The sequence below is a fragment of the Aphelocoma coerulescens genome (genome assembly GCF_041296385.1).
Source record: "Aphelocoma coerulescens isolate FSJ_1873_10779 chromosome W unlocalized genomic scaffold, UR_Acoe_1.0 ChrW_unloc_scaf_4, whole genome shotgun sequence".
Lineage (NCBI taxonomy): Eukaryota > Metazoa > Chordata > Aves > Passeriformes > Corvidae > Aphelocoma > Aphelocoma coerulescens.
The window spans coordinates 318,910-346,872 of record NW_027184083.1 but is presented as its reverse complement, the minus strand read 5'-3'; the positions used below and the strand labels follow the sequence as shown (position 1 = coordinate 346,872).

At 47.0% G+C, this 27,963-nt stretch overlaps 1 protein-coding gene across 1 annotated transcript in view; it reads right to left on the bottom strand.

Annotated features, from left to right (window-relative positions):
• LOC138102887 (protein FAM219A-like) overlaps positions 1-27,963 on the bottom strand; it is a 279,179-nt gene that overhangs the window by 93,470 nt on the left and 157,746 nt on the right. Inside the window, exon 2 of the mRNA XM_069000657.1 lies at positions 2,465-2,564. Coding sequence (XP_068856758.1) covers positions 2,465-2,564 — 100 coding nt within the window. The remainder of the gene's footprint in view (positions 1-2,464; positions 2,565-27,963) is intronic.

Genomic DNA, 27,963 nt, shown 5'->3' with positions numbered 1-27,963 from the left:
ACCTGTCCCAGCACTGGAAACGAGACAGAGAGGTTCTGCCTCGGAGTTTACTATTCTTAAGTGTGGATCACAGAGGCGGTCACAACTTTAAGTGGCTTAAAGAATTGTCCATATTCAAACTGGCCATCTGATAGGTTCTGTCAGGTCATAGAGGAAGCTGTAAGCACCCCTTTGCAAGAACATCACTTCTGGGACTATGCTAGCTAACCCATGACAAAAACTTATTTTTGTTATAGATCTACCTCAAATTACATTTTCATTTAATTTTCATGGATTGAACTTGTCCTTGAATCCAAAGCTATTTCCTATGACCAGGTCTTCTATAGCATCTTCATGACTTACCAAAGCCAAGTCTAAAATAGCACCATTTCCTGACATGTTAGTGAATTTCTGGAGAATATTTTTATTTTTAGTGCCTAGAAATACAAGAACATCTCAGACTTACCAATCATAGTATTAATTGCTCTCCAACATGATTCCTGATGTTAAATTATAGAAAACAACTGCTGCAGTAGCAATTATCTCTCTGATAACATTACAGAACTCTTTTGGCAGTGAAAAATATCATGGTGGCATATGGCATGCTGGAAGTGATAATCTTTTACTAAACTGTGAGTTGTGCTGTCATTAACACACACTGCTGCTCCCTGTCTTTTCCTGAAAAGCAGCCACTGGTTTCAGAGTGCTCATCACTGACATTGCAGGAAAGATCTACTGTTCCAATGCACTCACTCCTATCCTGTATCAGTAGCTCAAGGTCCTCCACTTTGCTGCATAATCTTGCTACACTTACATATTCAACTTTCTGACTTCTCCTCCCTAGTCACTCTTCCAGCAAGATCTTGCTTATTCAACCACTTTCTTTTCCTTTGTTGTCCATGGGTCTACTCTGTGACATTCCTTTCTGCACTGCCATGACCAGATTTGTCTGATTATTCAATTTACCACATACTCAGGCAGAGCCTTGAGACTTCACAAGCACCTCCCAGCTTTTTCCTGGTGTTTCTTTAATGTTTCTCTTAGAAATGAGGCCAACACCAATGTTTGCAGTAGTACTCCAGGTCCTTAGGTAAAACCTATCTATCAGAGAACATGTCTTCATAATTATACACCAATGCCCAAACTTCCCCATATCTTCAAACCTTAGCTGTTTGCTGACCTTCCCTGTCACTCATTTGGTAGTGGCCAGAGCTATTCCACTGAACATCTGGGCACCCACTTTTTCAGAGGCTTACCTAGCATGGCATACAATCATTGAATGGTTTGGGTTGGAAGGGACCTTTAAAGGTCATCTAATCCAAGCCTCCTGCAATGAGCAGGGACATCTTCAACTAGACCAAGTTGCTCAGAGCCCCATCCAATCTGACCTTGAATGTTTCCTGGGATGGGGCATTTACAACCTCTTGGCAACCTGTTCTAGTGGTTTACCACCCTCATCATAAAAAAAATTCATCCTTATATCTAGTGTGAATCTACCCTCTTTAAAACCATTATCCTGGGTTCTGTTGCTAAAGGCCCTATTAAAAAGTCTGTCCCCATCTTTCTTATAAGACCCCTTTTAGTATTGAAAGGCTGCAATAAGGTCTCCCCAGAGTCTTTTGTTCTCCAGGATAAACAACCCCAACTCTCAACCTTTCCTCATGGGAGAGGTGTTCCATCCCTGTGACCATTTTTGTGGCTCTCCTCTGGACCCACTCCAACAGGTCAACCTCAACCAGCTCCAGCAGCATCCTGTCAATGTCATTTGTTCTGATGTGAAGGATAACCAGGGCACTGCTTCCTACTCCTATGTGAAATTTTCAAGACTTAGATTCACATTTTTTTATCCATGCTCTGAGCAAAACCTACACTATTCTTTTGATCTGTCCCTTGTCAGGTCTTTAAGTCTCTGTGTTACAATAGTGGCTCAGATTTTGGAGACAGGACAGTCATGTGTGGATTGCTGTCCTCTTGTAAGCACTAGCCTTGTGAGGAAACAGAGTATTGTGCTAATATAATTCTGCTTCCAGAACTTCAAAAATATTGCTAAGAAACAGCACGAGCATTTCTATGTGAACCTTTACAAACCCTCCAGCTTACAGTAACACTGCTTTTCCTGGTAGTCCAAGTCTCTGATCCTTTCCCTTTTGTTTGCAGTTGTCCTGTCTTCTCTTCTATACAGTCCCTCTATATTATCTTCATTATTTTCCTGTCCAAAGCCTTGATCTTAGCGTGATAAAAATCTGTTGGTTTAAAGAGCTATGTCTTCCTTTCAAGGCATAGTTGTCTTCATCTACCACAGCCCAAAATAAAGTGTCCTTGCATGTTTGCAGAAGAATCACACTGATAAAGTGCTCTGGAGTTGTCTGAGCTGAGCTGGCATGCTCAGCCACATACATGAAGATCTGCATATGGTCCCACAAGCACCTCACCATATTTCAGACCTTGGATTCAGCCTTTTCACTTTCCATCAGCAAAGACTCACCTACTTTCACTTGAAGTGGGGATGGCTTATAGTCCATGGCTACAGTCTCTCCTTCTCTTTTACCACAATCTCTGTCCAAAATAGATGCAGCTGTTGGATCCTGTTGAGAAAGAAAATGAAACAGAATAATTTAGCTAAAAGTTCTGCAGTCTGTTCACTGACTGTCAGGTGAGTCCATTCCCACTCACATTCAGAGGGAACAGAGAACATGCCAGTGTTTTGAATGGCTGAAACCTAGGGAAACCTAGAAAAAACTTTGGAAGCATGTTTAGTATGCTTACAGTACCCCTGAAAACACCAGGTTTCAACACCTGGCTTATATGATAGATGATACTGGGAATATAATACAGAGGGTGGGCGTATTGGTTTTGCTCGGCCTGGTTTTTGGTAGCAGGGGGGGCCACAGAAGTGGTTTCTGTGAGAACCTCCTGGAAGTTTCCACCATGTGCAGCAGAGCCAATCCCTGATGGCACTGAAAGATGGACATGCTGCTGGCCAAAACTGGGCCAATGAGAGAGGTTGGTAATGCCTCTGTGATAACATATTTAAGAAGAAAATCAAAACAAAGTTACCGGGCTTTTTGCTTCTAGTCAGAGAAGAGGAGGATGTGAGAACATGAGGGAAAAACAACATGGCGACACCAAGGTCAGTGAAGAAGGAGGGGGAGGAGGTGCTCCAGGCATCAGAGCTGAGATGCCTCTGCAGGCTGTGGTGAAGTCCATGGTGAAGCAGGTTGTCCCCCTGCAGCCCATGGGGTTCCATGGGGGATGCAGAGATCCACCCGCAGCCCGTGGGGGACGTGCTCACGCTGGAGCGGGTGGATGCCTGGAGGAGGCTGTGATCTAGTGGAAGATCCGGTGGAGAGGGCCCTTGCTTCCAGGCTGGAACAGTCTGTCCTTGGAGGACTGCACCCTGTGGAAGAGTGACCCACGCTGCAGCAGTTTTGGGAGGACTGTTTGCCCATGGGAGGGACTCACATTGCAGCAGGTGTGGCAGGACTGCTGCTCATAGTCCAAAACAATTTTCATGTGACGACTCTTTGGGGTGTTGTATGAAACGCATTTACAGTTTCAGCTGAGTTCCAAGTGGACCAGTCTACCTCATGATTAAAACTAAAAAGCTCATGGCCAGCTGAGTTAAAGTCCATCTCAGAAAAAATGAGGACTGAATGAGTAAGAGAATTCAATCTCCAGTCCCTCTTGGAGAGGAGTGAAGACGTCTGTACTTCCCAACCTGGATCTATTTGGTTTTGGCTAACTGGAAAGATTTAATTTCAGTATCTGTCAGCACAGCATTTTTCACTGTCACTGAAATCCCCCTGAAAACCAAAGTTCCTCAAATACGGAGTCCATTCCATTATGCCTACTTGCAGGCAAGCTAATTCAGGCAGTTTTGTACTCTATGGTACAGCATAGCAGAGGATTCAGATATACAAAGTGCCAATTCAGGCAGCTCCAGCACTGATGAAAAGATGATTTTTGAGTAGTCTTGGGAATCTGGAGAGGTACCAGCTGACTGGAAGCTGGCTAACATTGTCCCGATTCTCAAGGCAAGAAGGACCCTGGAAACTACAGGTCTGTCAGTCTCAGTTCAGTGACTGGTAAAATAATGGAAAATATTATTCTGGGAGGTATTGACACATGGAGGACAAAGCAGTGATTGGTCACAGCCATCATGGCTTCATAAGGAGAAAGTCCTGCTTGTTGAACCTGATTTCCTTCTACGACAGGGTAACCCACCGAGTTTATCAAGGGAAGCCAGTAGATGCATTTTTTTTTATTTCAGTAAAGCTTTTGATATTGTGTTGCATAGTATCCTTCTGGACAAAATGTCCAGCACACAGCTGGATAACCATGTTATGTGATGGGTGAACAACTGGTTCAGGAGTCAGGCACAAAGAGTTATAGTCAATGGGGTTGCATCCGACTAGAGTCTGGTCACTAGTAGGGTTCCCCAGGGCTCCATCCTAGGCCGAGTTGTCGTCAATATCTTCATTAATGACTTGGATGCAGATCTCAAAGGAATACTAAGTAAGTTTTCTGTCGAATCCCTTGAGGGCACAGAGGCCCTGCAGAGAGACCTCAACAAATCACCAACCATATGAAGTTTAACAAGGGCAAGTGCCAGATTCTGCACCTGGAATGGGGCAACCCTGGATGTGTGTATAGACTGAGCAACAAGAGGCTGGAGAGCAGCATTGGGCAAAGGCACCTGGGGGTCCTGGTCCATGGCAAGTTGAATATGAGTCAGCAGTGCCCTGGCAGCCAGGAGGGCCAACTGTGTCCTGGGGTGCATCAAGCCCAGCATCACCAGCCAGTCAAAGGAGGTGATTGTCCAGCTCTACTCTGCACTGGTGTGGCCTCACCTTGAGTACTGTGTGCAGTTTTGGGCACAACAATATAAAAGACATTAAGCTATTGGTGAACATCCAAAGGAGGGCCGCAAGGATGGTGAAGGGTTTGGAGGGGAAGCCTTATGAGGAGCAGCTGAGATCACTTGATTTGTTCAGCCTGGAGAAGAGGAGACTGAGGGGAAACCTCATGATGGTCTTCAACATCCTCACAATGGGAAGCGGAGGGGCAGGCACTGATCTCTTCTCTCTGGTGACCAGTGACAGGACTCAAGAAAATGGCCTGAAATTGTTTCAGGGGAGGTTTATGTTAGATATCAGGAAAAAGTTTTTCACCCAGAGGGTGGTTGAGCACTGGAACAGGCTCTCCAGGGAAGTGGTCACAGCACCAAGCCTGACAGAGTTCAAGAAGCATTTGGACAATGCTCTTAGGCACGTAGTGTCATTCTTGAGGTGTTCTGTGTGGGGCCAGGAGTTGGACTAGATGATCCTGATGGGTGCCTTCCAACTCAGCATATTCTATGATTCTATTTTATGATTCTATTATATTTAAACTCCTTTCATGGCAAACTTGAAACCTCTTGGAACTGTCTCTATTTAGCACCATAGTAAATAATATTGGTTTTCAAACACATTCACTTCTTCCCACAAGAAGCTAGAAACGAAATTATACATGAATATATATATACAGGATGTGTAAGGTGGTAAGTGGCAGGCCACCACCTGTGTCCAGGCTTCCCAGATAAGAACCTTTTCTCTAACAGTCTGGGAAAAGGAAGAATACAGCAGCTTTTCAAAACCATGACTCCAAGAGCTAGATGCTTCCTAGTAGTACTGAACACAACTAAGTCCTTGGAGCCTGTGGGAAAATGACTGAGGACCCTGTGGACAGGTAACTGGGGATACAATTAGAAGAAACTGAAGAGTTGTATTGGCATCTTAACAGGAGTTATAACAGTATGGGAATTATATGGTAAATCACAGTTGTCGCTCCCTGGATGGAATGTGGTTGGCATGACTTGAAACCTATTCCATGATGATTGCCCATACCCACACACCTGCTAAGGATGATGGAATGGAGGGTGGAGCAGAGTGGAGACACTGTGGCCAGACTCTGTGGAAATCCTTGCAGGGAAGGGAACTCAATGATACTTTACAGCTGATAAACCACATAACACCTGTCAACCGGGGCAATAGGGGAAGATGTCCTACTGCTGAGACAGCAACTGTGGGGAAATCCCTCTCCTTAGATGAACTTGCTTCATTAAAGCCTAATAATAATGCACACCACCATCCCAAAGTTACCTACCTCCAAGGTATGACGACCCCTCACTGGGCATGCGCTCTATATTCTTTTTGACTGTATCTTTAAAAGCAAAGCTAGAGCATTTTACACCAGTCAGTAACAAAGGTATGCATGACTAGAGTCACTCAAGATCCACCTAAACACAAAGAAATAGTATAAAAATAAGAATGGGGGAAAAGTTAGGGAAGACTCCATCATAACTGCTGGGATCAGTTGATGGGCTGAACGTGTCTTCTCCTGCATAGGGATGCCTATTGGGTAAGAATCATACTCTCTGCATGCTGAACATTATATTGAGAATTAGAGCTTGCCTGTTGTGTTGGTTTTGCATGGCCTGTTTTTTGGTAGCAGGGGGGCAACAAAGGTGGCTTCTGTGAGACGGTGCCAGAAGCTTCCACCATATCTGGCAGAGCCAATCCCTGATGGCTCTGAAGAGGTGCATGCTGCTGGCCAAAGCTGGGCCAATTAGAAAGGTTGGTAATGCCTCTGTGATAACATATTTAAGAAGAAAATCAAAACAAAGTGGGGCATGCACAGCTTTTTCTTCTAGTCAGAGAAGAGGAGGAGGTGAGAACATGTGAGGGAAAAACAACATGAAGACACCAAGGTCAGTGGAGAAGGAGGGGGAGGAGGTGCTCCAGGAACCAGAGCTGAGATTCCTCTGCAGGCCGTGGTGAAGACTGTGGTGAAGACCATGGTGAAGCAGGCAGCCCATGGGGATCCACAGGGGATGCAGAGATCCACCTGCAGCCCGTGGGGGAGGTGCTCACGCTGGAGCAGGTGGTAGCCTGGAAGTGGCTGTGGCCCAGTGGAAGATCTGATGGAGAGAGGGCCCTTGCTTCCAGGCTGGAGCAGCCTGTCCTTGGAGGACTGCACCCTGTGGAGGAGTGACCCATGTTGCAGCAGTTTTGGAAGGACTGCTGCTCGTGAGAGTGGACCTACGCTGGAGAGGTTCACGGAGAACTGTCTCCCATGGGAAGGGACCCCACAGTGCAGCAGGGGAAGGACTCCTCTCCTGGAGCAGTGGAAGAAAACCTTGGGTGACTGTTGGCAATTGAGGCACGGATCCAGACCAGCAGGGGATCTGAATCATTTATTCAAAGGAATGAGCTGGTTTTATACACTTTTCTAAGGCACAGTATTTCCTTGTATGGCAATTCTCACTATGTGACCTATCCCGTGTTGCCACATCAGCAATACACTTCCTTCTATGGGGTGATCACTCGCTGTTCAGCCGTCCATCAGCTCCCGGCAGGCTTCTCTCCATAGGGGTCTGCTGTGTGACACTTCCTCCCCCCAGGGTCCAGTGGAGATAAGCTTCTCTGTGCCGCTATGTGCTCCTTTGTGCTGCTATGTGCTTCTTTGTGCTGCCATGTGCCTCTGCAGGCAGGTTTTACAGCTCACAACCCAATTCTATCTTATTTCTCCCCATAAGTGATAAACTGACCAAACCCCCATACACTGTCTCCCTGCACTGTCAGTGGGAAGGAGGGAGGGCGTTGGGGGAAGAAAAGGTGTTTTAAGGGCTTATTTTACTTCTCATTATCCTCCTATGACTCTGTTAGTAATAAATTCACTTTGCAACTTTAAGTTGAGGCTGTTTTGCCCTCAAAGTATTTTCTCCCAGTCCTTAACTCATGAATCCTTCATTAATTTTTTTCTCTCCTCTGCCCAACTGTGGCAGAGGAGGGTGAGCAAGCGGCTTTCATGGGTGCCTGGCATTGGGCCAGTGTCTAGCCATGACACCTTTATATTCCTTCAAGTATATTTTTGCTGTCAGACACTATCACCGACAACCTTCCAACCTTAACCTGTCATGATTTTATATTAATAAAGAGTGCTATTCCGTAAACTGTTAGTGTGAATCCTTTGTGGACACTGGTAGTTGCCAGCAGCAGGTAACACACTAATAAAGAGGAAGATCTGCTGAGGGGTCTCCCGCATGCTGTTGGTGTGTTACCCTGACTAAGTCAGTTGAACCACCCTCCAATGCAGTAGGACGACTCAGTGAAGGATCCCCCTAACAGGACGCTGACAGACTAGTCAGGCACAAGGGTCTCGACTTTCCTGGGATGCTGACAGACAAATTAAACACTAAGGGTTGAGTAAATCTTCCCACACTAAGGGTCAAGGAAGACTCCCCTTTTCACGTGATAGAGCCCCAATCTGCTGGCTGCAGGAAGGCATGGGATTAGACATGTTGTGGTAAATGATGGTGCAATTGCCTCCTGTGCTGGTGCAGTCTAGCACTTGAACATATGAGGTCCCACATGGAAGGAACACACAGCCAGCAGTTCACATGGCAGGGAAAGGACCTGGCCACCTGGACTAGCTCAGGCTCAAACTGTTAAAATTGTATTAAAACTCTTTAAATGAAAACCAGACCCTACTTCTCTTAGAAGTTGATATGCTGACTGTAGCTTCTCCTTGTGGGTAACCTTCCAGTGACATTAGACATCCATATGCATGAACAACAGGAGGTGAGAAATGTTCTGAGGTGCCTTTGAGGATCTGGACTCTGGTCCTGGACCAGAGGACTCTGCTAGAACAATCTCAAAGCTGGGCTCTAGAGCAAACAAATAGACAAGGCTTCCTAGACCACCACAGAAGAGGAAGATGATTTTCAAAGGGTGATTTATTCCATTCTGCCTTAGACACTCATCTTAAAAGGAGACAAGTCCATCCCTGGAGATGTGTCTTCCTTTCCCCCTAGTGACTAGAGAGGTGTGAAACTGGTAGAGACTGCACCCCTGCCCCTGCCCCTGGAGGTGGGGATGATTAAGGACACCAGCAGAGTCCTTAACAATGCCAGTCCACACCAGGAATCCATCTCCAAGGTTTGTAATGATGCTTTTCTGCCTCAGCAGCACTGCTCCTCTACAGCAGAACCCACAGGGGAACATGCTATCACTGCAAAACAGACTCATGACAAGGGCAGAGGGATCACAAAGAACCATCAGAGTCTGGGCAATCACCACTGCATGCATGGGCCAGGTCCATTTCCTCCGAAGAGTAAAAGGGAACCAAAATGAAACTGAAGTAGGCCAGAGACAGCATCTGCAGTGCCAGCATGTATCTATCCCTGGTCCAGGAGCATCAAGGCACTGTCTTATTTCCCATCCATATTTCCCATCACTTCATATACATTCTGTAGCAATGAACAATCCCTGGCTGTGAGAAGACAGCTTGGCTGAAGCTCCCTCCTTGCATGAACATGCTCTGCTTCTGTGCATACTGAATGGATGCATTTCTCTCTCTATAGCTCATCCACCCAGAAAAACATTGTTGGGGTTTTAGTTTAGTCCTAGTTTTTCTTTCCTGTTAAAGGAATTTTTCCCATATGCATGTTGCTAGGGGACAAATGGCTGAGTGCTTAAGGAAGACAAAGGACCTGGCTGCTCTTTTTGTTTCATCTGGGGGTGTGGGCAGTTCAGTCTCTTCGTTCGGAGAGAGAGGAGCTGCTGGTTCTTTTCGGCCGTTTTTCTTTCTGCTGGAAACAACGCCGGGATCCCAAGCCCGCCTTCCCTGCCCCGCTCGGAGCCGGGCTGTGGCCGCCCTGTCCCGCCGTTGCTTTGAGCCTCCACTACGTTGTAGCCGTGCTCGCCCTGCCTGCCTAGACCTCCGGGGGGTACCCCGTTTGGATACATTGCGTCTGCCATCCGGGATTTGTGCTTGTCCCTGCCGTTCCCGCCTGCTGTTCCAGCCTGCCGTTCCCGAGGGTCCGGCTGGAAACCGGGGTCAGCTGCCCAGGGGTTTGTGAAGCCTTTGTTCCATTCTTCCCCGGGAGCCCAGGCCACAGGTGCTGCGTGCTCCCTGAGCTCGCTCCGGAGCCCCTCCTGAAGCCGCGGGGAAACCATCGCACCTGCCCTGCTCACCGGGAGCTGCCAGCGCCCCTGCCGGCTGCGACCGGAACTGCACCCGAGGGGAAAGGGCCTGGCAGCCGAGAAGGCTGGCACTGGGTTTGTGATTGTTTGCTGATACTGTCATAGTTATTGTTGTTTGTTTGACTGGTTATATATATAATAGTAAAGAACTGTTATTCCTATTTTCCACATCTTTGCCTAAAAGCCCCCTTGATTTCAAAATTATAATAACTCAGAGGGAAAGGGGTTGCATCTGCCATTCCAAGGGAGGCTTCTGCCTTCCTTAGCAGACACCTGTCTTTCAAACCAAGACAAACATTTACTTGATTAATTAGCCTTTTGCTTATGAAAGCCTATGAGCACACTGAGATCCACCACAGGCTTTTGCTATTAAAATTCACTTGGCAATTTTGTCAGTTTTTACAAGCTTCCCTAGACTGATGCATTCAGTTCTGACCCCAACATCAAAATCTCAGCTATGTGCTGTCACCAGCCCTGGGCCAAATGATGAGAATAGAATAGAATAGAATAGAATAGAATAGAATAGAATAGAATAGAATAGAATATTTCAGTTGGAAGAGATCTACAATGATCATCTGGTGCAACTACATGACCAATTCAGGCCTGATCAAAAGTTAAAGCACGTCATTAAAGACATTGTCTAAATACCTTGAACACTGACAGGCTTGGGGCATCAGCCACCTCTCTAGGAAGCCTTTTCCAGTGTTTGACCACCCTCTTGGCAAAGAAATGCTTCTTAACATCCAGTTTAAACCTCCCCTGGCACAGTTCTGAACCATTCCCATGCATCCTGTCAGTGGACACCAGGGAGGAGAGATCAGCACCTGTAATGGGTTGACTCTGGCTGGATGCCAGATACCCAATAAAGCCTCTCTGTCACTCCCATCCACAGGTGGACAGGGGAGAGAAAACATAATGAAGGGCTCATGAGTTAAGGACTGGGAGAGATCATTCACCAAACACTGTCAGGCAAAACAGACTCAAATTAGAGATACTGATTGAATTTATTACTAACAAAATAAGAGCAGGATGATGAGAAGTAAAACAAGATCTTAAAACACCTTCCCTCCACCCCTCTCTCCTTCCAAGCTCCACCTCCTCCCCCAGCAGTACAGGAAGAGAGGGAATGGGGGTTATGGTCAGTTCCTCACACATTGTTTCTCCCACAGCTCAGAGGGAGGAGTTCTTCCCCTGCTCGACTATGGGGTCCCTCCTATGGGAGACAATTCTCTGCAAACTTCTCCAATGTGAGTCCATCTCACAGGCAACAGTCCTCCCCAAACTGCTGCAGCATGGGTCACTCTTCCACGTGGTGTAGTTCTTCAAGGACAGGATGCTCCAGCAGGCACTCCTCTCTCCACGGGCCTCCCACAGGTTCACAGCCTCCTCTCAGGCATCCACCTGCTCTGGCATGGGCCTCCTCCACGGGCTGCAGTTGGATCTCTGCACCCCCACGGATGTCCATGGACTGCAAGGGCACAACTGCTTCATCATGGTCTTCACCACGGGCTGCAGAGGAATCCCAGATCTGGTGCCTGGAGCACATCCTTCCCCTCCTTCTTCACTGACCTTGGTGTCTGCAGAGTTATTCTTCTCCCATATTCTCACCCTGTGGATGCTAAAAGGCAGGAGCAGAGAAAATTTCCAGCTCTGTAGCATTTGTGAAGTTTTTCCTTTCTCATGCTTTAGCTGAGAAACAGAGAAATCCAGCTTCTCACAGCTTCTCTGTGAGAAGCTTTCATTCTCATGAGAACTGGATGGATAACAGTTTGTAAGAATGTAAACCATTTTTGCACTTGCAAGTTGTTGTGGAAACTGTAGAATTGTTTTCAGTCTTGTGAGAATAATATTTGGAAATGGGTGTCTTACTGCTCAGCCTATCACCTTGAGAGGTGATGAGTGAATAAGCCAATCATGTAATTTCTTTATTGCGAACTACACTATAAAAGAGGAGAAATTCATTAAATGAGGTCTTAGCTCTGCTTTGGCCATATCATCTGACCTGCCTATGTCGTGATTTCGACGTTCTCTGGGGATACGTTCTTCTTTCTTCTTTCTTCTTTCTTCTTTCTTCTTTCTTCTTTCTTCTTTCTTCTTTCTTCTTTCTTCTTTCTTCTTTCTTCTTTCTTCTTTCTTCTTCTTCTTCATGTTATCACAGAGGCATTACCACCATTTCTAATTGGCCCAGCCTTGACTCATGGCACATCCGTCTTTGGAGTTACCAGGGATTGGCTCTGCCAGACATGGAGGAAGTTTCTAGCAGCTTCTCACAGAAGCCAACCCTGTAGCCCCCCAGTTGCCAAAACCTGGCCACGCAAACTCAATGCAGCACCTCCCTCTCCACTTATCCTCCTCAGGAAGATGGAAAGAGCAATGGCATCGCCCCTCAGCATCTTTTTTTCCGAACTAGGTGAACCCAACATCCTTGACCGCTCCTCTCAGGACACGCCTTCCAGCCCTTTCACCAGCTTTGTTGCCCTCCTCTGGACACATTCAAGTACCTTAACATCCTTCTTAAATTGTAGGCCCCAGAACTACACACGGGACTCAAGGTATGGCTGTACCAACCCTGAATACATCGGTATAATCACCTCTTTTGACTGACTGGTTATATTGTGTTTGATGCACCCCATGATGCAGTTTGCCCTCTTGGCTGCCAGGGCTCACTGCTGACTCCTACTTAGCTTGCTATTGACCTGCACCCCCAGATCCCTTTCTGCAGGGCTGCTCTCCAGCCACTCCTCTCCCACTTTATATTTGTGCCCAGCATTACTCCATCCCAGGTGCAGAATCTGGCATTTTGACTTGTCAAATTTCATCCTATTAATCATAACCTAATGCTCCAGTCTATCTAGAGCAAGATATCTCATCCCTTGAGAGAGTCAACAGCAACTCCCAGTTTGGTATCAGCAAACTTGCTAATGGTGCATTCAACTCCTGCATCCAGATCATTGATAAAGATATTGAACAGAACTGGCCCTAGAATTGAGCCCTGAGGAACACCACTGGTGACTGGTTGACAGTCAGATGTAGCTCCATTCACTACAAACCTTTGAGCTCTGTCCTTCAGCCAGCTCTTTACCCAGTGCACTGTAAACCTGCTCATCTCACAGTTGGACAACTTGTCCAGAAGGACATTGTAAGGGACAGTATCAATGGCATTACTACAATCAAGAAAAACTACGTCCACTGCCTTCCTTTCATCCACTAGGCAATTAACATTATCATTGAAAGATATCAAATTAGTTAAACAGGACTTTCCCTTTGTGAACCCATTAATTGTGCCTGATGATTGCATTGTTTTTAAATACCTTTCAGTAGCACCCAGTATGATCTTCTCCATAAATTTTCCAGGTACTGAGGTTAGACTAACAGGTCTGTAGTTTGCTGGGTCTTCCTTCATGCCCCTCTTATAAATTGGAATAATATTGACTAGCTTCCAGTCAGCAAGCACCTCCCCAGACTCCCAAGACCTTTAGTAGATGATTGAGAGGGGTCCTGCCATAACATCCTCTAGCTCCTTCAGAACTTTGGGATGAATCCCATCAAGCCCCATGGACTTATGAACATTCAGCTGATACAGCTGGTAATTTACAGATTTAGTGTCCTCAAATGGGAAGGCACTGTTCCCGCAGTCATGTGTGGGGTATGCCCAGCCCCTGCCATGGAGAGACGCCTGCTGAGATAAGGAGATTGCTTAACCTCCCAGCAGGACTCTCCCTGGAAAGGCAACCACTTTTCAGTTACGGTGAGAAGACAGACCCAGAATCCTCTGGGAGACCCTATGCAGATCCTTTGTAACCCATTGGCTTTTACCCTCTGACACCCACCCCCTGTATCCCTATAAGAGCTAGCCCTCTGCCCCTGTGAGGCAGAGAGAGCTTGTCCCTGGCCTCCCCTTCGCAGGGTACAGACTAATAAAGCTACCCCATGCGGAACTGCTATACAGGTCTCTTGTCTCTCTCCTCCTGGTCTGGCCTGGAGATTGCCCTGCAGAGCAAAAAGCTGAAATCACGAGCTGACAATCACTAAAGAGCTGATAGCTTCTCTGCAAGGGCACTCCAGCTATGGCTGAGGGAAGACACCAGGCCTCGGGAAGACGATTCCTCACGGGATCATCTCTCCGGACCGGTCACAGCTTCCTGGGTCAGAGCTACTGACCCCACACCAGCCGCATCAGTCGTGGCCCTCCAACTCAGAGGACTGGGCAACCCAAGGTCTATCAATATCATTAAAGACTGAGGCAAAAAACCCCATTTAATTCCTCTGCTTTTTCTTCATCTCTATTATTCAGATGACCATCTTTAACAAGTACAGTCCAATGTTTTCTTTACACCTCCTCTTGTTATTAACATATTTTAAAAATCCTTTCTTGTTGTCTGACATAAGACTGGCCAGTTTCAACTCTAATTGAGCTTTGGTCTTTTGTGTCTTCTCCCTACATATACTAACCACAGCTCTGTAATCTTCCTGAGAAGCCTGACATAGCTTCCTGAGATCATACCATTTTTTTTCCCCTTTGAGCTCCAGGAGGAGTTCCCTGTTCAACCAAGCTGATCGTCTGCTCTGCTTACTTGACTTAGGACGCAGTGGGATTGCCTTCTCCTGTACGTTTAAAAGGTGGTTCTTAAAGATTGACCAGCACTCATGGACTCCTCAGTACTAAAAAGCAGATTCCTGGGGTACTCTGCTAAATAGCTCACTGAGTAGCTTAAAGTTTGCTCTCTCGAAATCCAGGGTAGCAACTCTGCTGACATTTTTTCTCATTATGATGCCTTTTCCTGGTCTTAAAATCAAGAGTCAAACACGGTTAGAAGGGGAAAAAGGGATTTTACATTGGTATTTATTTTAAGGATCCTTAGGTGCCAGGTCAAATGCACCGAAATGCACCCAGCAAAATGCATACCCCAAAAGATCTGGTATAACATTATCGGTTTTACTAATTAGCATATCTATCAAAGATTCCCCAATGAGAGACTCAAGTGAGCCCCCCTCCCCAAGGAGCCTTCCCCTGGATGGTTCTATCTTAGCTTATAAAATGTGTTCTGGAGAGGACCTTGGGGTCTGGGGAACACTGATCCCTAGCTACGAAGCTTCTAAAATGTTTAGTCTCTCAGCTTGACAAACAAGTCCAAGAATGTAGGCAAAAAGCACTAAGAATACAGAAGTTGTAAAAAAGGTATAACAGGGGTATAAAAGAAAAGGCAAAAAATCTTCATGGCATCAATTACACCGAAAATTTTAACCTCAACGGTTTTGTGATCACTGTGGCCAAGACAACCACCAACCATCACATCTCCCACAAGTCCTTCTCTAGTCACAAACAAGTCTAGGGGGGCATCTTTCCTAGTTGGTTCACTGAGTACCTGTGACAAGAAGTTATCTTCCACAAACTTCAGGAATTTTACAGACTTGCTTGTCACAGAAGAATGGTATTCCCTGTTGATACCTGGAAAGTTGAAATCTCCCATAAGGACAAGGGCTACCAATCCAGAGATTTCTCCTAATTGCCTGTAGACTAACTCATCACTGTCATCACCTGGCTGGGTGATTGATAGCAGACACCCACCATGACAGCTGCCTTGTTTTCCATCCCCCTGATCCTCACCCAGAAGCTCTCAACCACATCATCCCTAACTGTAATGGCTGTACAGTCATACCTCTCACATACAGTGCAACTCCTCCACCTCACCTGCCCTGCCTAGCCTTCCTGAACAGCCTGTAGTCCTCCATCCTGGCACTCCAGTTGTGGGACTCATTCCACCAAGTCTCACTAACACCAATGACATCATAGCTCTGGGGACTGACCAATGCTTCCTGTTCATCCTATTTGTTTCTCATACTGCATGTGTTGGTGTACAAGCAGTTCAGATGTGCTCCTGAGCCCTCCATGCTCCCAGGAGCAGCAAAAATGTTCCCACTAGCATCTCTACCCTCAGGCGATACCATGCCAACCCTTGTCTTAACTTCAGCTCTCCCGTTGGTATCCCCTTCCCCCATCAATTCTAGTTCTCGATCAGCCCTGTCAGCTTATGTCCAAAGATGTGTTTTCTCCATCTGGACATGTGGATGCCATCAAGACCCAGCATACCTTGCCTCTTGAAGGCTGTTCCATTGTTTAAAAGCCCAACATTTTGGTGCAGGCACCAGTCCTGCAGGCAGGTATTGATATCCTAGGCTCACCTGTTTCTTCCAAAGTTTCTGCCCATTACTGAGGAAAATCCCACAGGATTGAGGAAAACACTTCCTGTGGTCTGGCATATTTAATTATTCTTCCCAGGACTCTGAAGTCTCTTTTGATTGATCTTAGATTTTTTGTTGTGACATCATTTGTACCCATATGAAAGTGCAGAAATGGATAGTAAACTGTGATTTCTCTCTGCTCACTGGGAGCAGAACACAACACTCCCAATCAAAAGGCAAGTCCTGAGATGTGGCTGTAGAGGCTCTAAATGGCTCTAGGTTTAAATACATTTAAGGATTTTTTTTCCTGAGGCTTCCTTATGTCTTCATTCCTAGGGAAAAAAATACATTCAGTCAGGCCACTGTATGAACAGTTGGCTGAGGCCAGAGTTTAATCAGTTTTCTCCCCACATGCTCAGAGCTTAATTGGGTATGGGTAGCCACAGCATTCAAATGGTGGGGCAGTTCCTTATTTGTTTTTTTTTTCTATAGGCTTAACATGATGGGCCTTGAAAACTCTGCCCTCCTGCTAGGTACAGCTGTGTCCTACAGTGTGTACAGTGTGTCATTTCTGAACATCAGAAAATAGTTCCAGTGAACCTTCATGGAGCAGGAGTGCTGTGAATCCTCAGTATGCAGGGGCACAGAGAGAAGCTGAAATCACTTTAAACTGAAATCGGTGATTTAAGGAATATGGCACGCTCAGTAGGGTTATTAGCTTTCTCTGTTTAAAACAACCCATGAAAATTGCCTCTTTCCTTTTGGCAATAGTAAGCAAGAAACACAAAATCTGCCATAATGCATCAGGTCAACAGTCTTTTTACACTCATCACCTGCCCACACTCACTGTGGTAGGAAATAGCTCCAGACAACAGTGTGCACTTACACCCTGAGCAATGGATCTGGGTGCTGGGTACAAACACACCCTTGGTAGAACCTTAGGAAATGTAGCTTCCTTTGCCACAGTCAACACCTCTGACATCTTGAAAATTTGACAAGTCTCTGCTTTCCACCCTGTAACTACTTTGGGAACCCAGTGCATGTGGAAAGGAATGGGGACATAGATTCTGTGGCCTTCAGATACCCCTTAAAAGCATAGCTGGGAACTGGGATGTGTCTATCTGCCCACCCTTCTCAATTACTTTTTAGAGCCCTGAGAAAATATTCTCCACTCTCCTCTCTATGGGAAATTCTGTGATCCTTAAAACAGCTCCGCTTTTTGATAAAGCAGTGATGCCTAGGTTTTAACTTTTGTATTTTCCTGATTCTGTACTGCTTAGAGTGTAACTCTGAGGTTTCTTGTAGCTTGCTAATTTCTGCTCACTTGTGCTAGGTAGACATAACAAAGCCTCTCTGGGCCTGCTCTTCAAGGTCAGCCAGACCGTCCTAGGCCCAAATATTATAATCCAAAGAGCTTCTAAGGGGGGCAAGCAGAGGGGAAATTACATCATTGAACTGAAGCTTTAATTGGAGAATTAACCCTGATATGCAAATGAACCAAACCTATAAAGGTGTGAAGAACTCATGACCTGTAATCCATCTTGGGGTCCATTTTTGGCAATAGCCTGTGGCTCCCAGGGTGTACCTTTGAAGGCCTTTCAAATAAATACCTATTTTATTCTTTTACTCCTGTCCAGTCTCTGTGTCTAGGAGGCCTCTTAAGGCATCAGTTCTTTGGCACCGCCAGAAGGGACAACAAGGCTTCTGAAAATCCTCTGGGACTCAGAAAGATCCAGCTCAGCTCCCCCCCCTCGGCCGGCACCTGGGGGGGCAGTTGCGGCAGTCCAGGAGACAGAGGAGCTCCAAGAGCCCAGAAAACTCTCCAGATCCAGCACAGAGGCCCGGTGAGTAACTGAATAAAGGTGGTATTCTGTTGGTAACACCTGAATTAGGTGTTAAGAGATCTCTTGTAGTTAGTTTGGGGACTCGGGAGGGTCCAAGGGGGTTTCCTTTGGTATTTCCCCTTTCTGTTAGCTTGGTAGCTCTTGAGAGCTTATCAGGGAACATTCTATTCAGGGATTTAATTTTCCCTCTGTTGGTTTGTTCCTGCCTTGTGAAAAGGTTAGGAGAATTGTAGCCAACTCTCTTTGGCACATGGCCAGGTGGCACAGAGGCTTAGGGCTTGGATAGTATTTCCAGCCACAGTTTGTATTCCTGGGGTTTGTGGGTTCAAATCCTACCTTCTTTAGTTTTCTCTCTTTGCTTTATAGAGTGTTTTCAGATCTTGTTGCTTTAGTTTTGTGAATTTTCTGTTTATAAGCGTAAAACCATGGGTGGTAATATTTCTTGTATGGGGACTGAAGTACCACCTAACACCCCTTTAAAATTTGTATTAGATAACTGGGCAAAGTTGATTGGCAAAGATAAAACCCTTACAAAAGCAGAATTACTTAGGCTTTCTACATTGATTTGGCCAGCTTACAGGTTGAATAACTGGCAGAAAAGGCCGCAATACGGCACTCTGGAAGAAGAATTAATATTGAGTTTAATATCATATCATCGAAGAGACCACTGTTTCTTAGAACTAGAGTATGCAAAGCTTTTCTTGGCTGCTTCTAAGTTACAAATACCTAAGAAAGAGCATATACTATTTTTAAGGAGAAAAGAGAAAAAGGTTAAGAAGTTTATGTTGGACCTGACAAAGGGGGAAGACATGGAAATGGATTTAATTGCTCCCTCCTTGAGATCGGAGCCCCCTCCCCCTCCTCCTCCTCCTCCTCCTCCTCCTCCTCCTCCTCCTCCTCCTCCTCCTCCTCCTCCTCCTCCTCCTCCTCCTCCTCCTCCTCCTCCTCCTCCTCCTCCTCCTCCTCCTCCTCCTCCTCCTCCTCCTCCTCCTCCTCCTCCTCCCCCCCCTCCCCCGCCTCTCCCTCCTCCTCCTCCTTCTCAGCTGACACAGGTCCCGGGGGCGGGGAGGGGAGGACAGGCAGCTTTAGATGGATTCTGGCCAGTGAGGGAAGAGAAGGGGGGGCGGACCGGCCGTCCCCGCCATCTCCTGCGGACTTGGAAGACTTGGGAGACTTCCCAGCTGAGACTCAGGCTCCAGCAGGGCCACACCTGAAAAGTGAAGACGATTGGCCGTGGCAGCCTCGGAAGGCGTTTGCGTCTTCAGTGGCTTCTGCCCAGAAGCCGCCCGGCTCTCTCTCTCCCCCCTCCCCTCCGGTCCCTCCAGGGGGGAGGAGCTGAGGGGAGGGGACAGCCAGCATGTGCAGCCTACGGCACCACCCTTAGAGGAGGAGCCGGGGGGCAGGACTTTCCACCGGAGGGGCAGGGAGGGAACTTCCCGCGGGGGGGTGGTGTTCCTCCCTCTCCCAGGTGTTGTTGTTACCATGATAACACCACACGCCGAGCAGCTGGCTCAGGAGATGATGTCATTGAAGCGCGCAGGCCCAGGAGCAAACCTGACACACAATCAGACAGCTCCCACACAGGCAATTCCTCTGAAGAGGAAGATGAGATAGCTGCTTTAAGCAGGCGAAAAAGAGGAAAGATAGCAAGAAAAGCAATAAGGGAGCGCAGCCCAATCGTTACATGGACCAGAACAAAAAAGGAGCCAGATTTACAAGCCCCTCTGAGGCAGGCTGCAGGTAATCAAGGACCAGTCTATAAAAAGGTTCCGTACTCCCTCATAGAGTTAGATCAATGGAAGAGTACAGTGGGAAAATATAAAGAAAATCCAGACAACGTGGCTACTTTGGGACAAAGAGCAATTCAAACACAGAACCGTGACTGGAGTGATTTGGTAGTTATGATAGACACACTGCTCGATCCCACTGAAAAGCAGATGGTGAACAGTTATTGTAGACTCTGTGGAATCAGGCATAGTGTCTTGGGGTGACTTTGTGATGTGTATCCCATATCGCTGCACTATGCCCAGAAATTAATTCTTGTGCCTTTCTATGCCTTTAAACTGAGCCTGAGAGGGGGAAGGAAAACTGAGCAAAACTTTCTCAAAGCAGTTTGCAGCTTGTTCAAGGTCACACAGAGATAGGGGCTTTTTTTTCAGCTGTGGCAGGGGAGCGAGGAAGCACCCAGCTTGCTGCTTTCAAGTCAGCTTTTGGCCAGTTGTTCAGTTTCTTTTTTCTCCGGAGAGAGACTGAGAGTTGAACTTTGCTTTTCCTTCCCTGGAATTTCAGATTTTCTCCCTTTTCTACTGGACTGCTTCAACCTCAGAGAACATCAGGAGGACTTTCCATCAGGCACAGAGGGCCTGGCCCTGGGCCAAGCCCCAACTCCGAGGAGACCAAAGGGAGGACTCTAACACTTTTTCCCAGGTTTTTTTCACCACAGCGAGAGATTTTAATATATAGCCTTATTTTCCTTTTCCCGTGTGTTTGGTAAATAAATAGTTTTATGTCCTTCACTTTCCTTCAAAGAAAATTTATTTTTCCTGAACCTGGTGTGGGGAGGGGTGGTTGTGCCTTCTCTCAGAGGATATATTTCTAAATTTGGCCAAACTGGCACATATTTTGTGGCACCCAGCTGCGTGGCTCGAAGGAAAGTGAAAAAACGTGTAGTAATTACATTTTGGTTTGAATTTACTTATTCTGTGTTGGGGTAAAGTAGTCACCATGCTGGTTGAGTTCATAATGTCTCTCTGGCTTGATGTACTCATGTCTTTCTGGTCCTTAGGCTTCATTGAGGTACTAGTGTTTTTTTGGTCCCTAGGGTTGTTTGCCTATCCACAACTTGCTCCAATCTTGTCCTTGATATGTAAATTTTACAGAGAAGGCAGACGAATCAGGATTTCTATTTTGCTGTGCTCAGTGATAATGATTTATAAGAAGTTGACACAGGTACAGGCAGCTGTTCGAAGTCTGTATGATATGTGTTTTCTCCGTCCTAACCCCAGTCCTAGCTTCAGTAGCCTGTTTTGGGAATTTATTAGTAATTGCACCCAGATTGTTAGAAGAGGAGGAGACAGGGTTTCCCTTCCCTTTAAATTTGATAGGTTATCTTTTGAGAATGTTCAGTATCCCCTGGATGTTAAAGAGACCACCCTCCTGGTATTTAATCTGGTAATCTTCCTCCATGTGGTTCGCAGCTTGTCTAGAATGAGAGCTCAGATTTCCAGGGTGACTGTTGAGACACCTGACCCAGAGGTGGAAAATCCTGAGTGGTGTGGGGAATGGGAGGACATCGGCCAAACCCTAAAGAAATTCTCTGACCTGATAGTTTAAGATTTCCCATCTGAACAAGTTCAGAAAGCAGCTGAGGTGGGAAAATATTTGAAGAGAAATACAATGACAATTCTAATGAGAACAAGCTCCTTGCAATATGTTGGGCTTTGGCATATGCCTATCGCACACTGCAGCAGGTAAAGGTAGAGAGGCAGGAAGATCAATCAGCAAAGCCTGCAGACACCCCAGTCACTCAGACTGCAGCCACACCAGACAGCAAGCCCAAACCAGAGGGAGAGTCTAAGCCACTGACAGTGGCTCCTGTCACGAGGAAAAAACACACAACCAAAACTGATCGCCCAGTGAAAGATGAGGATAATGCAGGGGAAGGAACCTCAAAAGATGCAGGGGAAGGAACCTCAAAACCACCAACTGACTCAGGCACAGAAACCATTACTGAGTCCATGTCCATAAAGGACCTTCACAGCTGTCATGGGTTAGCTAGCATAGTCTCAGAAGTGATGTTCTCGCAAAGGAGTGCTTACAGCTTCCCCCCATGACCTGACAGAACCTATCAGCTGGCCAGTTTAAATATGTACAATTCTTTAAGCCACTTAAAATTGTGACCGCCTCTGTGATCCACACTTAAGAATAGACAACCCCCCCCACAGCTCTCTCATTTTCCGGTGCTAGGACAGGTGGCTGCGGGCCCCGTGCGGGGGGCGGCAGGCCCGGCCCAGGCCCTGCTTGGGCCAGGCCGGGTCAGGCCATGGCGATCCTGGAGCCGATGGGCCTGTTCCACCCGCAGAACCCCCGCACAGCGCTGCTGTGGGCAGCCAGAGCGGCCCAGCTCCCCCCCCCCCCCCCCCCCCCCCCCCCCCCCCCGTCTCCGCTGCATTAAGCCACATTCCAGCTGCAAGGCCTAGGTGAGATTAACCCTTTTATTGCTGTGAAGAGCTGAAAACCTGAGGGAAGAGAAAGAGGAGATGCTTAAAGCTGAAAGTCTGTTGTGAAGCTATGATATATCAGAATGTCCCGTTGTAATTTCATGAAGATATGGGGGGTGGAGTGTTCAACTCATGAGCAAAAGCACCTGCGCTGAGATAGGCAGATGCTGGCGCAGCTGTAATTTCATGAGAAGTTTGGACAGGGAGAGATGGAAGCAGTGAGAAATTTTGCTCCAAATGGGAAAGGAGAAAACCTCAGTTCCTAGAGATGCTCCCAGTGATAGTCCTAAAGATGAAGATGAGGAAGACCCTTTGCTCCCAGGGAAGGAGAAGGGCCTCTGTTCTTAGAGATGAAATGCTCCCAGAGATGGGTGAAGAGAACTTTTGTTTCTGAACGGCTCAACCTTAAATTTGTACCCCAAAAAGCTTCATGAGTGGACCCTTGAAAGCAGTTGTGGGAAAAGTTGCAAGTCGGGGGAGGGACTCATATGCAAGCAGAGAGACTCCTCCTCTTCCTAAATGGACTGAACAGAGTTATTTGGAAGTGGGCGGCTGTCTCGTTGTGATAATGTTTTCATAGCAGGAGCAAGAGAGACTTCTCTCCCTAAATGGACTGAACAAGGTTATTATGGAAGTGATAAACAGACTGAACATCTTAAGGGTTGTCTTTTTTCATTGTCACTGGGAGAAGGGAGGAAGGTGGGGGGAGGAGAAGAGTTCTGAAGGTGTGGTATAATTTTTTTTTTTTCCTTCTTTTAGATCTGTTAATAAACTTCTTTATATTCTTTCAAGATTGGTGCCTGCTTTGGGTTTCTCCTACTTCTTATCTCACAGAATGTAAACAGTAATGAGTATCTTGGACCAAACCACTAAAACAGCCTAAGAAAGGATTACACCCGACGGTCTGATGAATCCATAATAAGTTGGATGGTCCGTATTTGGGATGCAGCAGGTGATGATGTGATGCTGGACGGTGCTGAAGCGAGGCATTTGGGATCCCTGTCACATGATCCAGTGGTCGACCAAGCGATGAAAAGGGAGGGTGACTCTGCCAGTGTCTGGAGACGGGTCTTGACAGGCATTTCAAAGATATATGTGCGCAGTTGATCTCTACATGCAGCAAACCCAGTGGAAGACCTTAGAACAAGGGATCCAGTGCCTGAGAGAACTAGGGGTGGTAGAGGTTGTCTTCACAGATGACACAGGATTGAGGAGTCCAGACCGGGCCAGAGTTATTCCATATATGTGGCGAAAACTCATATGACTTGGGCCACAAGAATATGCTTCTGCATTAGCAATAATGAAACTGGACTACGCTGCGAAGGAGACTGTGCGGGATATGGCAGTGAAGCTCCAAGTATATGCAGACTCTGTGCATGGCCCAACACATGCAAGAATCGCAGCTGTGGAAACACGTATGCAGCAAATTGAAGATGAAATAAAGAAGAATCTCCAGGAGATTAAAGAGTGCCTTCTCCATGGACGTTCCCTAGAGAGAAGGAACATCCCATGAAGTGAGCTGTGGAAATTCCTGTGTGACAGTGGGGAAGACACAAAGAGGTGGGGTGGACAACCCATGTCTGCTCTGGCAGCACGAGTGCATGAATTGGAGTGCAAGTCTCAGAAAGGATGTTCTACCAAAAAGGAAGTAGCTCCAGTTGCCTGTAGCCAAACTGCTGGAAATGATGGAAAAGACGATGGCATGTCCGATTCCCATGAAGGAACCTCTAAGATGCAGGCCCAGGAAAAGAAGGATAACCAGGCATAGAGAGGCCCTGCCTCTAGCCAGGTAGAGGTCAGGGAAAACCATGTTTTTTGGACTATGTGGATTCGTTGGCCTGGTACATCAGAACCACAAAAATATAATGCCTTGGTTGACACTGATGCACAGTGTACAATAATCCCATCGCAATATGTGGGGGTAGAATCTGTTTCTATTTCTAGTGTAACAGGTGGATCACAAAATTTGACCTTGGTGGAAGCTGAGGTGAGCCTGACTGGAAATGAGTGGAAGAAACATCTCATTGTGACTGGCCCAGAGGCCCCATGCATTTTGGGCATAGACTGCCTCTGAAGCAGGTATTTCAGAGACCCAAAGGGACTCAAGTGGGCTTTTGGAATACCTGATGTGGAGACAGAGGGCATTAAGCAATTGAACACTTTGCCTGGACTATCAGAGAACCCATCTGCAGTCGGCCGTCTGAAGGTGGAAGAACAAAGAGTACCAATTGCTACCTCGACAGTGCATCGCCGACAGTACCGGACAACTCGGGATGCTATGATTCCCATCAACAAGATGATCTGTGATCTGGAGAGCCGAGGGGTGGTCAGCAAGACCCACTCACCCTTCAGTAGTCCCATCTGGCCTGTGTGCAAGTCTGAAGGAGAATGGAGATTGACTGTGGACTATCGTGGCTTGAATGAAGTGACTCCACCATTGAGCGCTGCTGTGCCGGACATGTTGAAGCTCCAGTATGAGCTGGAGTCCAAAGCAGCAAAGTGGTATGCCACTATTGACATTGCTAATGCATTTTTCTCCATTCCTCTGGCAGCAGAGTGCAGGCCTCAGTTTGCCTTCACCTGGAGGGGTGTGCAGTACACCTGGAACTGACTGCCCCAGGGGTGGAAGCACAGTCCCACCATCTGCCATGGACTGATCCAGACTGCACTAGAAAAGGGTGAGGCTCCAGAACATTTGCAATACATTGATGACATCATCGTGTGGGGGAACACCACAACAGAAATGTTTGAGAAAGGAGAGAAAATTATCCAGATTCTCCTGGAAGCTGATTTCGCCATCAAGAAGAGCAAAGTCAAGGGATCTGCTCGAGAGATCCAGTTCCAGGGAGTGAAATGGCAAGATGGACGGCGTCAGATTCCCGCTGAGGTCATCAATAAGACCACTGCAATGTCTCCACCAACCAACAAGAAGGAGACACAAGCTTTCCTAGGTGCCATAGGCTTTTGGAGAATGCATATTCCTGAGTACAGCCAGATTGTGAGCCCTCTTTACCTGGTTATCCGCAAGAAGAACAATTTCCACTGGGGCCCTGAACAGCAACAAGCCTTTGCCCAAATCAAGCAGGAAATCACTCATGCTGTAGCCCTTGGCCCAGTCAGGACAGAACCCAAAGTGAAGAATGTGCTCTACTCTGCAGCTGGGAGCCATGGTCTGTCCTGGAGCCTCTGGCAGAAGGTGTCTGGTGAGACTCGAGGTCGACCACTGGGATTTTGGAGCCAAAGCTACAGGGGGTCTGAAGCCAACTACACCCCAACAGAGAAGGAAATCTTGGCAGCCTATGAAGGAATCCAAGGCGCCTCAGAGGTAATCAGCACTGAAGCACAACTCCTCCTGGCACCCCGACTACCGGTGCTGGGGTGGATGTTCAAAGCAAAGGTTCCCTCTACCCACCATGCCACCAATGCTACATGGAGCTGTTGCTGCCTGTTCGGACCTTCCCCTCCCCCTCCCAAAGACACTTGCCTCTGCCATGTGCTCTGAGCTCCTTTGTTCGAAGCGCGGGCAAAACCAAATATAACTAAAACTCTTTAGCAGTGTCTGATTGTCCGGTCACCCCAGGTCCGCCCCCAGTCCTCCCCTTTCCCCTTCTTCGAATAAAAGGAACGATCGAGGGAGGCCCCGCCATCTCTTGGCTCTGCTATCCTCCTGTGAACATCTCTTGTTGTCTGTTTCTTTTGAAAACTTCTAACTGCAGGAAATTGAGCCAGCAGGGAGCTCTATTTCTCCCTCTTTGCTTCTGCTGATGCTATTTGCTTTGCAGCTGATACAGGTACCGATTTTAGAGCTACTAAAGTGCTAGATCGCCCGTGCTACCTCTCTAGGCTGCTCAAGGCTTTCTAAGGCATTAAACCACTAACCTAGCTGGTAAAAAGCTGAAAAGATACCTTCCACATTTGGCACCCAATATGCTATCTCTGAACCCCAGTTCTGAGAGACTTTTAGAGTGTCCTAGCAGCTGCGTGTCTGCTGGAGTTAGCTCTGCACCTCCTGCTGTGCCAGCTCTGTGTTCCGAGCTGTTACTTTTTGTGTAACAGTGAACCCAGAGCCTCAGCCTGTACCCTCCCCCACACCACGTGGCAAGGGAACGGCTGGTGAGCAGAAGACCCTTGTCGCATGTATTTTTTCTCCGGACCTGCTTTCCTGTGGTAAATCCAGAATTCTGGTGAGTATTTCCCTGCTGGTTTACTGTCTTAAGCTGGTGCCAGTACAATCTTTCTCTTTTGGTTTTTTTTTTTTTTCCTCCTTTTTGCTATTACGGGTTGAGGTTTGTGGTGTTGCTTTCATAATGGGATCTGATGTTTCTGTACAGCATAGAGAAATATACCACCAAGTTCAAAGCTACCTTTCCTTAACTGGGCATAAATACCCTAAAAATCTAGTTCAATCTTTTGTACAATGGCTTTTTCAGTACTTTCCTAATCTGACCTCCGAAGACATAAGATCTGCTGAATTTTGGGATAAGGTGGGGAGAAAACGCTCCTCTCTTAGGCGTGCAGGAGATGAAACAGTTTCAAAATTCTTTCCTCTCCTGTTACTAAGTTACAGTTTACCGGAGAAAAAAGCAGTACATGAAAAGCCTCTGCAAAACCCCCCTGTTAATTCCCTTATACCCTCTTCCAACCCCTGTGTCCCTGATCCCTCTTCCCTTACGCTGGAAAACACAGCTAGAGCAGACTGCTTTTTAGCACAGGAGAGCTATCTTCCTCCTGACTCACCCGTGTTTCCTCAGCACCCTGCCTTGGACGGGAATTCGGAGCCCGTCCCAGGACCTTCCCAACCCCTTTTCTCCACTCCTTTGCCCCCAGTTTCTAGCCCTCATGTTTCAAGCATGCGTAAAAGCCCCTTCTCCCCTGATCTCTTTGTTCCCAGGGACAGGCATTGCCATGTGCACGCAGCCCGGGAAAAACCCCCTCCCCCCAACCCCTTTTCTCCAAGTTTGTTTGTCTCCAATAATGGCAGATGCAATGTTCCTTCCTCTCCAAACTACACCGCCCACAATCCCTTTCTCCTCCACCCCAAAAATCCCTTCTTGTCCCCATCCCCTCCCACTCCCGCGTCAGAACCTGACCCCGCCCCCAACCCTGGCCCCACAGCGTCGTGTTTCACACCTCCCTCTGTTCCTGCCCATGGCTCAAGTACTGCCCCTGCCTCCCACAACCCCGCCCCCAACCCCTCCCCTTCTCCCGCCGTGTCCCCACCTTCACTCCCTGCCCCTGCCCCTCCACTCCCTGCCCCTGCTTCCCATTGTCCCGCCCCAGGTTCGCACAATCCTGTGACTACCTCTCTAAATCCTAGAACCCATGGCTACCCGGAAGTAATTTCAGCTGCTTCTACTACACTCTCTCCTACTAGCAATGGAGCAAACCCTGACTGGAAACACTTTCCTTATTCTAATATTAAGGATTTGTGCACGGCAGGTAAGGAGTTTGGAATGCAGAGTAATTATTTTAAGAGCCTTTTAAGTGCTACTTTTGCAACTCACTTACTTGTACCTCATGATTTACTTACATTGATGCAAACTCTTCTCACACCTGGTGATTTTATGATGTGGAAAAAGCAATGGAAAATAATTTTATCTGATTTATTAAAAATTTTGTGGCAAACTCCAGATAATTACCTGGACTTTGAGAATAATTATATCACATTAGACCTTTTATCTGGTGACAATAATATGGCAAATCCTCAAAAAC